General features: G+C 54.5%; 1 protein-coding gene across 1 annotated transcript in view; it reads right to left on the bottom strand.

The window, feature by feature from the left end:
- SH3BP4 (SH3-domain binding protein 4) overlaps positions 1–14,535 on the bottom strand; it is a 43,075-nt gene that overhangs the window by 4,192 nt on the left and 24,348 nt on the right. Inside the window, exons 2-3 of the mRNA XM_006760460.2 lie at positions 11,577–11,820; positions 3,774–6,133 (exon numbers count right to left, since the gene is read on the bottom strand). Of these exons, the coding sequence (XP_006760523.1) occupies positions 3,774–6,133; positions 11,577–11,694 (2,478 nt within the window). The 5' untranslated portion in view covers positions 11,695–11,820. The remainder of the gene's footprint in view (positions 1–3,773; positions 6,134–11,576; positions 11,821–14,535) is intronic.

Genomic DNA, 14,535 nt, shown 5'->3' with positions numbered 1-14,535 from the left:
TCTGCCGGGATTCCCCTCACTTCCCCGTGACTGAATGCCCATGGGATACAGAGCAAGTGTTGTCTGGCCAGGTGGCTCCAGGCCACTCTCCCGTTGCCCCATATACATGTACTATTATCCCTTGTCCCCGAGGCCTTGAATTCAACCCGGCCTCAAGCCTCTGCTCGACCCCATCCCATGCTCCTCTTCGGCCTGGCCCTTGCACACAGTGTAACCAGGAACCGACAGCCCCTCCCCCTTGGCTGGCTCCTGCACCCCCGTTGGCATCCCATTTGCCTTCCCCTGGTCCACCCAGGTCAAGCAGGTCCTTTACTCCGGGGCCCGTTACAAGCCTGCCCAGCTCTCCTGACTGTTCACCCAAGTCGTCCTCAAGTAACAGGCCCGAGTTCTTCAAAAGCCCAGCCCCCAGCACCCCCTCTAAGCACACAGCAGGCGCCCAAGGCATGTTTAATGCGTGTGAGTACACACACCCCTCCTGCTGTTTGTCGTGGCTCTCCCTGGCTCTGTGTTAGAAGCTGCAGCCACGTACCTGCCACCAGTTACCCATCCTGCCTTTGACAACAGAATTTGACTCCAAAAGCTCTTCAAATGTGTGGTGCCCATTCCCACATCTGCCTGACGGGTAAGTCCCACCAGCACAGGGATCCCCAGGGGTCCACTCAACACCCTCCAACACTCAGGGGCTCCAGGGGCTTCGTCCACTCTGCTGGATCCAGCAGCACCACCCCTCCCCCGACTTTCAATATGGTCTGGGGGCCTCCTGGAAATGGGATGATCACAGACAGGCATGGCTCTGCTGGAGAGCTGGGTGACTGGGGACAGGAGGGCCATTCTCTGTGGTCACAAGCCGGGTGGTGACAGAGGGCAGGCACAGTACCCCACGAGGCCCACGCACACAACACACCTCCCAACCAGCTGAGATGGAGAATATGCATCCACAACAGGGACTGGGACGAAAGAACAGAAGCACGGTGGTCTGACCACAGGAGGCTGCCTCATTCGTTCATGCATCATTCATTCATTCACCACATGTCTGAGTCTTGCCTATGTGCCAGGTCCTTACTCCCGTGGATTTTGTCTTTAATTAGGGCAACAAGACACAGAAACCCAGGTAAACAAGGCCATTTCAGATTCTGGAAAGCACCATGGAGACGATATTACGGATGACGAGGTGCAGTGACCCAAAGGCACAAGGTGGCTTTACAGAGAGTTGTGGGAAAGCTCTTACACGATGAGGTTTGGGCTGGTATCTGAAGGAGGTGAAAGCCCAGCCGCATGGAATCGGGGGAAAGAGAATTCCAGGCAGAGGAAACCACTCGTGCAAAACCTGAGGCAGGAGCAAGTGAGGTGGGTTCAGGATGCAGCAACAGGGCCGGAGTAGCTAGTGAGCAAGAAGCATGCGTGGTCTCCAGCGTTGTGAGATGGGGGGACCAGGTCTTACAGGGCCTGGGGGTGGAGGAAGGGGCCCGGACCCCATTCTGATGGTAGTGGACAGATGGGCCTTTTTCCTTCCCATCTCCCGCAATCTGCTGTCCAAACCCTTTTTCCCCGCCATCTAATTCATTTAATCACGACTTCCAAACCAAGGCATCATCCCTAAACAGACTGTCTTTACAAGGAGCTGGGTGAGGCGGGGGTGGTCTGGCCCTGAGGGGGGCGGGTTAGATGCTTGGCTGACGCTGTAGGAAACTCCACTGCTCAGTGATAGGTCTAAGTCCCTGGAAACGAAACATCTGGTTTGCAGCAACTCCGCCAGCACCCCGACTCCGCCGACACCCCTGGATAAGCCAGCCTGGGCTTCTAGAAGTCGGGCCAGCTGTTCAAATCTGCTGCTCAGAGGTGAGGAGGGGAAACCGGTTTCACTTCAGCCCAAGCCAAGCTCCCCCGGGCACCTTCCTGCCACTTCCTCCTCCTGGGACTCTGGGAGCTGCGGTGGGCGTGGAACTGGGGGAGGCGGGACACACACCGGGCCCATCTGCACACACACTAACCTCAGGAAGCCAACCGAAAAATCTCCTCCGGGTTCCCCGAGATTAAAAAAAGGAGCCTCACTTAAGTCTTCAGAAAAGAAATGAGGACCTGAGAGCAAAGCCGCCTCCTCAGACAGGTTTCCTCAGCCCTGAAGGCGCTGCTCAGCTGTCACGAAGGCACAACCAATCGTTTATGTTCCATGAAAGCACATAATTCCCTGATCCAAGGAGAATTCCAGCCTGAGGCTGGCGAGAGGGAAGCTGGGCCCCTGCCCACTGTGAGGTCGACCCAAAGAAGAGACGGGCAGCTCGGGCTGCAAGGGGGCTGATTCTACAGGCGGGCCAGGGAGGTGTGCCCTGAGGGAGGGCCATGGGCATCACCGGGGAAGCTTCCCTGCAGCCAAGCTCACCCCCAGCCATGCCAACCCGCATGCTCTCCACTATGCTGCCAGTACCCAGTGACTTCCAGGTTAACAAGGTCGCCCCTCTACCTGCCACTTCCAGTTCCCACTTGCTCCTGGGGGCAGTGCCAGGTTCCCACGTGACAAACACTTTGTACTATCGCCGGTCACATGATGCCTTGCATCATGCCCCACTCCCTCTGCCGCAGTGGCCGTGGCACAGTGGACTGCATCCCTTCTGCCCCCCGGCTCCAGGGGGCAGCAGAGAGACGTGTGTGCAACGAACCCACATCAGTTGCACACTCATGTCAACGTGGGCAACCTCAGACGCACCTGGCTCACCTGTTCCCAGAGGTGCAGACACGGAGTGGCAGGTGCTGTGGGGAAGGAGGGGGGAGAAGGGGCAGGAAGGCCAGGAGTGCTGAGTCACACCTCACCAAAGTCAGGAGGTGAAAGGCTGTGTGGAGTCGGCGGAGCAAGGGAGAAAGGCATGTGACCAAGTCACACAGGTGTTCCCACAGGACATTACATCAGGGGGACCGGGAGGGAGCTGAGACGGCTCCTAGTATCCAAGGGCGTCGACAGGCAACGGCAGCACAGACTCGGCGAGAGATGGCAAGAGACAGATATTATTAAGCTTCTCCGAGGCCACTCCCAGAACGTATCCAACAGTGAAGAGTGGGGCTGCCTGTGGGGTGTGGGCTGGGGCTGAGCCCAGGCCCGCTGGTGCCATGAAAGGTCAGTAAATGCTTCCCAGCCGGCCGGTGGGCCGGTGTGTCCCGTACTGTGACACCAACTTCCTCCTTTTCACTTCTTCGTATTCCAATTCCTGGCTGTGCTGGCAAAACCAAGGCTGTCCTCACCCCGCCTCAAACACACACGAAAAGGAGGAAGAGGAAACAATACAGAGACATGGTGGAACCTTCAAGTAAGATGCAGAGGGAAAAACTCATTAAAATAAAGCCAGATTTGGGGGCAGTGGTTCTTAAAAGACTGGAGTCATAGGTGGCTCTCACAGGGTAACTGATAAAAACCTTCTCCCCTAACTAATAATAATAAAAGAAAAAAGAAAAAAAAACACCCTTCTCCCCAGAGGTTTAGAGAGGTGGTTGGAGCACAGGCCCCGTGTGTCCACATGCCACTGGGCACGCGGAGGTCCATCCTGAGACCTCTGAGGAGCCCCCTACTCAGTGGGAAAAGAGATCTGAGCTGTTTGGGGAACCCCATGGCCCCATGTGGACGCCTCTCTCCCGGTGCATTTCCTAAAACCCTGTCCTTGCACCTGAGCACAGATGAGCCGACTCCGGTCCAACGGTTCACCGAACCACGTGGCACCCACGTATGTGAGGAGCAGGCTGGCTTTCGCCCCACCCTCCCGACATCCAAACCCGCCAGAACCTACCATCATGAGCTCCTTCTGGAAGGACTTGCGGTCTTTGTTCTCCGCGTTGTTACAGTCCTCCTTCAGCTTCTCCAGGACGGACGCCACCCGCTCAGGCTCGCTGTCCAGCTCCGCTCGGCAGAAGAAGGTGAGCGGCAGGTTCCCGTAGCCCAGGGCGTCGGCGAAGGAGCGCCAGCTGCTGATGTTCTCCATGAGCAGTGTCCTGACGGAGGCGTAGATGTAGGTGAGGAACTTGCAGGGCCGCAGGATCTGCTCCAGCAGCACCGAGGTGCTGAGCTCGGGCCCCGCCAGGAGGCTGGGCCGGGCCTTGCCCACCACCAGCACGTTCTTGGCGTGCACCAGGCCCACCTTGCCCTGGTGGTAGCCGATGTACCACTCCTTGGTCCACAGCTGCCCCTTCAGCCGGATCTTCTCCTCGCTGAGCAGGGCGATGGCGTCGCCCTTCTTGTACTCCAGCAGGTAGTGGTTCTTGCTCTGCCGGACCACGGTCTTGAGCAGCTTGCCGAACTTGAGGCTGGACACGGGGCGGTCCTGGAAGGTCGGGTACTTGGTGGTGGCGGCGAACGGGGACAGAATGATTTTCCCGACCTCGTTCTTCTTGAGGAACCGTCTCTGCCCGGACGGCTTGATGGCACTTTTGGGGGGCGGCTGGGGAGTCTGGACGCAAAACTGGGTGAGGATGGCCTCCTGGTCGTCCTTCACCTGGACCCTCAGGGTGAAGTCGGAGAGCTCGCTGGGGTTCTGGCAGGCGATGGGGAAGATGAGGCGGCTCACCTTGCCCAGCTTCATCTGGAACCCTCGCACGACTTTGGCCTGCTCGCCGGCTCGGACCTCGTAATTCGTCATGTTGGAAAACATGCAGACCTGGAGGTCCTGGGGCCTGGACAGGACGAAGTGGTGCTTACCCCAGAGCTGCAGGGTCACGGGCGCGGGGCTGGGGGCCTGGCGGGTGACCTCGGTGACCAGGAGAGTCTTTGGGGCACAATCATGGCCAAAAATGGTCACCACTGTCTTGAAGGATGGGTGAATGTGTTTGGGGCCATAGAGACCCACTGTGACTTTTTTATTGATGAAGTCCCACACGGTGGAAGGGTAGAGGATGTTCGGTCCATGGGCCACGATGGCCAGGTACATACAGGGCTCCAGGTTGTCCAGGTGCACCTGGACCGTGTCCCCGTAGCTGTAGTTGAGTGGGATGGGGACATAGGGCCCTTCCTTTAGGTCGCTCCTCAGGCACTGGAGGCCCACTGTGCTTTTGCTGAAAATGTCGTTTTTCACCTCGGCCGAAACTTTCATCTCCAAGACGATGACGGTTTTCACCTCCAGGGTACTCAGCTTCACTTCCAGCACCGGGCTGACGGTGCAGCAGCGGTCGCTGTTGAGTTCCAAGGGGGGGTCCAGCAGCGCTTTCATGGAGATCTGCTGCGTCTCCCCCCGGGCCACGTGGCCTTCCGGCACGTGGATGCTGATGCCCGTGTCGGGAAGCTGCACGGAGCCCCCGGAGCTGTCCAGCTTGCACACCATGTTCGTTTCCACTGCTTGGGTCTGGCCCCACCCAGGGTTTTGGCCCAACAAGTCCAAGTCGTGGCAAGACCGAGCCAGCTTCCGGTGGCTCAGCCAGGCTGCGCGGAAGTCCTCCCGGCTCTGGAACTGCTCAGGGGCCGGGGACTTCAAGCCCGTGAAATACCCCGAGGAGTCGGGCGCGTCGGACTTGGCCTGGAGGACGGAGAGTTCCGACAGACTGTAGGATCGTTTGCTCCGGAAGAACGGGTTGTCCCGCTTGACCGGCCCCTCGGCGTGGAGCTGGCTTGTGGCCGGCAGCTCGTCAAGGATGTTGCCGGTGCTGTTTGTGGTGGCCGAGCTGGACTCCGTGAAGGAAGACGTGCCCGTGTCGAAGAGCAGCAAGTCCACGGAACTTCTGGGAGCCAGCTCATCCACGCTGGGCATCACCGGCACCTTCCCATTCAGAAAGGGGTTCGTTTGGACCCCATTCCAGAAAGGGTTATTACTGTAGGTTTTGCCCGATCCCTTCTTGTCATCTGTCCATCCTCCGAGCAAATCTAACTCCTTGGCTACTTCCTCTGGGCTGTCGGGAAGATTGTCGATCATCCCACTGTCACTCAGCGTGGAGTTCCGGTAGTTGAGGGGCTGCACGTAGGAGGAGGGGATGTAGCCCATCTCCGTGGTGTTGTGGGCATACCACCACTCCCCGCCGGACGTGTCCAAGACGTAGAGGTGGTCGCCCTTGGAGAACTTCAGGGTGGTGAAGTTGTTGGGGCAGTAGTCCTTGATTGCGATCACTTCCTTTGCGTTTCCGAAAGGTGTGGGATTGTCTCCTAGCAAGGCACTGGGAGAAGGCACTGCAAGAAACACACAGAGCAGAAGGTGAGGGTGAGGCCACAGGCTGCAGGACACTGTCCAAGCTAGAGAGGGTGGCCCAAGAAACTAACACACCAGATGCAGCCACGAGCCAGCAGCATGACTCACAGGAACAAACCAAAGTGGGTGTTGGTGTGTGATCAACACACCAAGGAGGGTACGAGCGTTTCACCACCCTCGGTCCTGTCCAGGTCCGACACACACAGGCGAGGCCACGATGGAAGTCGGTCCACCATCCGCAGAAATGCAAACCAGCACCATGTTCCTGTGCCTCTAGCATCTCAATTTGATCAAATTATTTCTTTATCTAACTAACTGGCCAGAGAGCTGCTGGGCCGCGAAGGAAGCCGCTGCTGTCTGTGGACTACTCTGATCTAAAGACAATCAAGGCCCCAGTGACTCAGGCAGAGCTCCTCCCTTCTCCCTAAGTGCTGCCAAGAACTTGGATGGAGGGCCCATTCTGGGAAGAGTCATCACCAGAGAACTACAAGGAGGATGGGCCAGCTGGTGGGCTGGGGGGGCTACAAAGGGACGTTGCGTCCCAGTAGCTCTGCGGGGCAGGAAAGTACTTGTTTATCAAGCATTTGCGCTCCCATCTTCCTGTGACCCGTCTTCCCGCCCTCCCTCCGAAGCCCCAGTCCCCACCTCCTTCTTCCCAGCTCAGCATGGCTGCCTGCCTGCCCTGGGTCTCAGTCTTATGGGGCTCCCATACGTATGCCATTACATCCGTTTTCCTCCTGTTAATCTGTCTTATGTCTATTAATTAACAGACCAGCCAAAGAACCTGGAAGGGTAGAGGAAAAACTGTCCTCCCCCAAAGGAGGAGAAACTGAATGGGATTTACTTAGAAAACAGAGATGCTCCATGTTTAGGGGTCCCAGGGCATGTGACCAGGCGCGGGCAAGAAGAGCCTCCACGTCTGCCCTGGACACGAAAGACGTTTCTTCCATTTCCAAATTGAACCCATTCTTTTTTATTTATTTATTTTCTTAATTAAACATTTTTATGTTGACACCACGGCAGATACCCCCCATTTCCCCCCTACTTTGCCACCTCCGCCTCCCCCTCCCTTGGCCTTCACCACACCACTGTCCCTGTGCCTGGGGAATGCATACATGTTCTTTAGCCAATCCCTTCACCATTCTTACCCAGTCACCCACCCCCTCCCCAGGCACCTGCCAGTCTGTTCCATGTACCCATGCTTCTGGCTCCATTGTTCACCAAACTGTTTATATGCCCTCCGATTTTGAGGCCGGTCTTTCTTTCCGCCTCCTTGAAATGATCACTCAAAATAACGCCATGGAAATGGTCTCTCCCACATACTGTAAAAATCAAAGGTTTCTGTCTGGGGGAGCGCACAGTGTTTCTGAACGCCCGCTGGAGCAGTCTGAAAAGCCACAACGCTCCAAACGGCGACTCAGCTGATGTGTGGTTCTTGGTGTTCGGCAATTGGCACAGCAAAACGAAGTCATCGAAGCAAGCGGTGTGTGTTTTGAAAAATAACAATCACACACCTCAGTGTTTTATCTGCCTCCTATACACGACCAAGTATATTCCGCAGGAAGCTCTTTCTGAGGTAAACAAGCCCCACCCCCTGAACTGTGCCTTGTTTTACAGTGTGCTCATATTCTAACTTCCTGTAACAAACAATGGAAAGAAAGGAAACCCTTTTTAGGCTGTCTACACAAACAAGCGAACGACGGGCTAGTTTTCTAGGTGAACTGCTCTAATATGTGACTCAGTTCAACAGGCATTCTATTCTTTCCAATCGGCCCTCCAAAACACCCCATCTCCCACCCAGTTTCCCTTTCCGTGGAAAGGAAATAATGAAAATTAAATTGCATTTCCTTGGCTAAGTCTAAAGCAGGAGGTTTCTATTTATTGGCATGAAAGAGGTAACAGAGAAGTGCTTGGGAGAAAGCACACCTGAGCCTCAAAGGCATGACCCACTGCCCTCCGTCTGGGCACTGGGAGACGTGGCTCTGGGTCACTAGACCTCGGAAGCTGTCTGACCTCCAGAGCCCGGATTCTTCATGATGGAGAAGAAGAATCTTTCTTCAATGGGCCCTGGTGAGAATGAACTGAAATTGTGCTGATAAAGGGCTTAGCAAAATGTTTTGTTACAACCGACATCTGCACCCCCCTCCTAGTTTTATTTTTCTCTGTAACACATATCACCAACCAATACATCAGACACCTTACACATTTGTTTAGGGTTTTTGCGGGGAGAGCTCCATCGCCCATCAGCGTACAAGCTCCATTAGGGTCTGTCATGCTCATGGGTGTCCCTGGAAAGAGCCTGGCACATAGCAGGTGCTCAAACTACATTCACTGAGTTACTGCTCACCTGATCTTGTCTGCTACAACAGAGAGGGCATGTCCATGCTACTGGGCCAAGGTGACGGCCAAAGTGAGGATTCCCCCCTGGCTGTGCCCTCAACTGAATAAAAACAGCAGCATAAAAGGAAATGGCTTCGAAGGGAAGGTGGGGAGAAGGAAGAGGGATCAGGCTGGGGTCAGAGATAATGTAAGACCTTCTCTCCATTCTGTTGTCTGGTCACGGGCTCCAGTAATACAAACCCCCTTTGTTTCCTTGACACGTCTAATGAAAATGTCAGATGGAAATGAAAACCAAGTGAAAATTAAAAAAAGCCTTCAAGCTATTAAAATCTTGTTAGAATCCCTCAAAAGTTAAATCCCTGCCCTAGCTGGTTTTGCTCAGTGGATAGAGCGTTGGCCTGGGAACTGAAAGGTCCCAGGTTCGATTCCGGTCAAGGGCACATGCCCAGGTTGTGGGCTCGATCCCCAGTGGGGGACGTGCAGGAGGCAGCCAATCCATGATTCTCTCTCATTATGGATGTTTCTATCTCTCTCTCCCCTCTTCCTTCCTCTCTGAAATCAATAAAAATACAGTGGGGCCTTGACTTACGAGTGTCCCAACTAACGAGTTTTTTGAGATACGAGTTGTCTCTCAGCCGATTTTTTGCTTTGAGTTGCGAGCTAAAATTCGGGTTACGAGCCAGCTTCAGATACCCCACCGCTAGTTGGTGCAGCGAACGTCACAGTGAACACCACAACATCAGCCCAGCATCACGTGTCTCACTCGTTCACAACTGATTTGACATACGAGTAATTTGAGTTACGAGCTCTGTCACGGAACGAATTAAACTCGTAAGTCAAGGCCCCACTGTATATTAAAAAAAAGTTAGATCCCTATAATGGTGCCCCAGAATAATTCCCTTACAGTGATATTTTTAAAATTAAAAGCCAAAGCTATTAGGTTGGCTTTGTACATAGCCTAAGAAAATGTATCAATGCAAACGATCACTTCCAATGACCAGACTGAAGAATGAAAATGGTTTTGCTTAGCGTTCCAAGCACTCTCCTTAGAAGGTTAGTGGTAACATTTCACTCTAGGGTCAGCCCTTCCCATCGGGGCCTCATGGGCGTGGGCAGTGGTGTGAGCTCCCTTCCCCAAGGCGCCTCCATCAGTCAAGCCCCACAGAGTGCCCTGGGACACCAGGCTGGGGCCCCATCCCATTGAATGCAGGAAAATCCCTATCGAATTCCAACCTAGTGAATTCTGGGGAGTGCTGCCCAGATTCCAGCTCTCTTGCTTTTAATACAGACAAGCTCCCTGGGCATCAGGAAGTCGGTGCAGTGGGTAACACATTTCCTATCCTCCTGCCCCAGTTCCTCTGCAGGCAAACACTCATCAGGAGCAGCTCTCACAGCAGACAATTTGGCTGGAATAAATTCCCACCATGAAGCCTGCTCCTGCCCCTGCCCCTGGAGAGTACAGTCCACAGGGTCTCTGACCCCTCTTCCCAACACACACACACACACACACACACGCACACACACGCGCGCGCGCTCACCAGCCCCCCCCTCCTCACACCCCATCTGTCTTGCCTTCCTCCCCTCGCTGTGCTATTCTTTTAGGAATAACAGCTCCTCCCAGATTATCATCATCTATTAAAATTCAGCTCTCTGCCCCTCCTTAAGAACCCGACCCAAACCCCACCGTTTATGCTCACACTTCCCAGCTCTCACCGTGATCAGCTAAAGTAAGAAAATAATGCCCATTACCAATCTATGAAAAACGAATGGTTCAGTTATTTATGGCAACGCCCACTCACTCCGCTGCTCTTATGAATAAACCCTCAGGATTCCCTTTGCCAGTCTTCCTGTAAAGAATACTTGAAGCCACGCTCAGAGCTGCCAGCATAAAGCCCAGAGAGGAAGTAGAAGTGGAGGATGAAGTGGAAGAGAGCGAGAGCAGAAAGCGACACACGTCTGCATGACTCTCAGTACATGGGGAGAGGGCCACGGTGTTATCCGGGAGACAGCAGTTCAGTTGAGGATGGTTTATTTAGCGCTGGCTTTGTGCTGTGGGCCAAAGATTTAAAGGCACAGATACAGCTCCCTGAATGGTGAGTGATTTCAACAGAAGGCGGTCACAGCTGTGGGATAGTCCATTCATGATGATGCTGATGATGCTGATGATGGTGGTGGTGGTGGTGGGAGGGGGCACTCAGCACCAGGAGAGATGCTGACCGTGGCCTATGAGGTCCGGATGGGCTTCACGGAAGCAGGTGACCCACCAGTATCAACCTTGGGTCCAAAAGATAGGTTTTCTCATTAACCCAGGTGCAGGGTATTTAAACCCTGCAGCCACCTGTAAACCAGGGGTCAGCAAACTAGGGCCTTTGGGCCACATCTGCTGTTTGTTTTCATCAATAAAGCTTTACTGAAACACAGCCACGTGCATTTGTTTGCTCCCTTCTATGAAGACTTTCAAGCTACAATGACAGGACTGAGTGGCTGTTACAGATGTCACACGTCCTGCAAGGCTTCGCAGTGGTTCTCAACCCGCTGGCCCTTTAAATACAGTTCCTCATGTTGTGACCCAACCATAAAATTATTTTCGTTGCTACTTCATATCTGTAATGTTGCTACTGTTATGAATCGTAATGTAAATATCTGATATGCAGGATGGTCTTAGGCGACCCCTGTGAAAGGGTCGTTCGACTGCCAAAGGGGTCCCGACCCACAGGTTGAGAACCGCTGGCTTAAAGTCTTTCCTACACGAACCTCGATGGAACAGCTGGCTGACCCCATCCCAGACTACCCTTTTTCTTCTCTAGTGTTTCTAATAATTCATCCTTCCCCCCAGTTTTCTGTACCACCAAGTTTCCTACCGCAATGTCACCAAAACACAGGAAAAGAGAAAACATATTCAGTATGAAGTTTCATTACTAAAGGGAAAATTCAAAACAACCTCCCAACACATCAGAGAAACAAAACAAGTTGTTTATTGGGCATTTAGAACACGATGGAGATCAGGGAGCTAAAGTGTACTGGTCTGAACATGAACTTGGCAGCTGAGAGCCCTCAGACCCAGGTCTGGCCGCGGGAGCTCACCTTTGACATCATTAAAGCTCGTTTCCGAAAACCCTTCACTCAGGTCGATCAAGGTCCCCTCGGACTTGCACCGGGGGAGGCCGCTGGCGTTGGCGGCTCGGATCCGCTGAGCTGCCATCCTGGAACTCTTCCTGGGTGAGCCGCTACGGTTCCATGTTCCTTCCTCCAGCTACTCCAACGACCGCGGAAGCTTCTGCCTCAGGCAATCATGCTGCCCGCCATGCCCGCAGTGCAATGCTTCCTCCTGAAAGCAGAGGAAGAAAACATTTCCCCTGAGCAAGTGGAACATGGGTTAAAAAGTGACTTCATGGGAGGCGGGAAGCCTCTTTTCTTCCAGAGCCCATTCCCATAAAGAGAGACTCGAGTCACTTCCTCTGCCTGGGGTCCGTGCACCCGGCCCAGCAGTGTTCTGGCTGCTGTGGGTGCCCTCTCTTCCTGGGCACAGGGGGTTGTGAGATTAGCTCTAGCACCTGGCTCGCCCGTTCACTCGTCAGAGGAGGAAAAGCGGAATCTGTGCCGTCCACACAGCTGGCTCCACGGTTTGGGAGAGGAGGTTAGCTCTCCGGCTGCCCACAGGGGCTGGGTCCCTCCTCTCTGGCTGCCCACAGGGGCTGGGTCCCTTGTCCGAGCAGCCTCTGCAGTGACTCCAGCCCCTCCCCGGGGCAGGGCTTAGCACACACAGTGCCTCTGCCCACACTCTCCTTAAAGCCTCTCGGGGACACTAAATAAACAAATAATCATAAATAAAATAGGCAAGTGGCCACTAGTACATATAAGGTATTTTCATGTAATTTCTGCAGGAGAAACCCTCCATTTACTGAGCCGCGGTGTCCTTACTAAGTGAGCACAGGCGTCACACCTGAGGCCTTGGCTTTTTTTGGGGAGGCACACACGGGCTTTTAGGGGGTTCTGGAGACACATGAGATGTCTGGCCATGAGCAGACCTACTCCAGGACTCGGGAAAAGGAGCAGCTAGGAGCCTATTTCAAAGAAGTAACTTTCATCTGCTCTCCAACAGGAACAGGCAGACACACCACAGCCGACCACAGCTGGCCACAGCTGGCCTGCATCCTGAGGGCAGGTGGATTTCATCCCAGTGTAACTGGGCTCATGCAACCCAGTCTGAGATCCCTTGTTTCTCTATCCAAAGACGCCCTTAAACGCAGCTTCTGACCCAGGTGTCACCTTTACTAATCAGAGGGAGCAAGAGGGGCCCGACACCGCCCTCTGCAGCCCCAGGGCCATGGCAACGACTTAGCCCATTCCCTGACCCCCTTCCTCAAGGTTCTGCATGCGGTGGGTGCAGCGAGCAGCCCCAGGTTTGCATGCACGCTGGGCATGACCTTGAGTTCAATATTTAGCTCCACTAAGCCTCAGTTTTCCTATCTGTAGCATGGGGTGAGGAGGGCACTGTCCCGAGAATTCATGATCCACGTGCAGCGCTTGGAACAAGGAGCTCCGTGGCTATGGTCCCTGCAGCTGGGGCATCAGCTGCCCCAGTCCTGGTGTGGGCTTTAGTCTTTGCCCCGGAGACCCCGGGGGCCACAGAAGGTTCCTGATTGAGAAAGAGACCTTTGGCTACAGATGAGAGAAACGGAAGCATCGTTGCGGTTACCTTTGAAAATTACAGGTTAGGGGGTGGAATGCAAGGAGAGGAGACATCGGGAGCAGCAACCTCCCTCCCCCCAAAGGCCCACACAGAGGGCCACGTCCTCAGCAGACGAGGTGGGTGAAGTCAGAGGGGGCTGAGTTACCGGGGCTAGGAGAGTGCTGGCCATAGCTCGCTGGTCACCTACAGACATCGAGACAGCTTTCTAGGGTCACCAGGGAGCACCTGCAGGTCAGCCAAATGAAACAAGAGAAGCCCTTCAGAGTGACCACATTCTTAGCTTCCTTATCCTCACTGCCCAGGAGGCAGCCGGGTGGAATCGGGGCAAAGGGGTGGGGAGAACGAATCGCAGACCCCTGGCATTTTTGGAAACTGAGCATCATTTTTGTTTATTAGTGATGGGAGGACAGAGTTATGACCCAGAGCCAGGGAGAGACAGAAAGTGTTAGCAGTTGTATAAAGAGATCTGCAGTCCTTTTGAAAACACAAAGATACCCTCACAGAGGCTGCCATTCAAGGCACAGATAAGCCACTGACTGTGCAGCCCTCCCCACTTATCAGCCGGAGCGCAGCCCAGGCACTAAGTCCGACTCCCTGGTGACCAGAAGCGCAGCCTGCACGCTGAGGTCAATGCAGCCATTCACACGGTCTTCCACGGGAGAGGGAGTTTTTGTCCCGTGGTGCTCAATGCCCCCAGGAAAGTCCAGAATGGCGACTTTTCCGCCAGTGGCAGTGGGGGATGGTCCTTAAAATCCTGACACCCATCAGCACCTTCGTGGTGAGCCTGGGGCACCATCGCCATTGGAGATTTTGTTGTTGTTGTTGCTCCTCACCAGAGGATATTTTTGCATTGATTTCAGAGCGAGTGGAAGGGAGGGGGACAGACAGGGAGAGAAACAGCGATGTGAGAGAGATACTTGGTTGATTGCCTCCCACACAGGGCTGTGGATGGAGCCTGCAACTGAGAATCGAACACGTGACCCTTCAGTCTGTAGGTCGATGCTCTATCAAGCTGGAGCCAAACCAGCGAGGGTCGGAGATGGGCACAGAAAGGGCAGCTGGCCCCGCTGGCCCAAACCTGGAAGGCTCCCTCCGCCTGGCACCTCCCTGATCAGACACAGTGAGGTGAGGGTTCAGAGGGGAGCCCTGCACCTCCACCTACTCCAGAGCCAGGCCTGGAAGAAGCCTGGAGTCACTTGTCCAGTAAGGCTCCAGGAAGCGCTGCTGTTCTCCCGGGGTCTCCCCAGGCCCACAGGGTCCCTGGCCTTCCTCACCTACAGCCATGGGATCGCTGGCGCCTTTCAGGCTCCATGGGGGCCTCTCAGTCAGGTCATTCCCCGACTCACACCC

The sequence above is a fragment of the Myotis davidii genome, unplaced genomic scaffold (assembly GCF_000327345.1).
Source record: "Myotis davidii unplaced genomic scaffold, ASM32734v1 scaffold370, whole genome shotgun sequence".
NCBI lineage: Eukaryota > Metazoa > Chordata > Mammalia > Chiroptera > Vespertilionidae > Myotis > Myotis davidii.
Note: the sequence above shows the minus strand (reverse complement) of the source record. Positions and strands in the feature narration are given on the sequence as shown.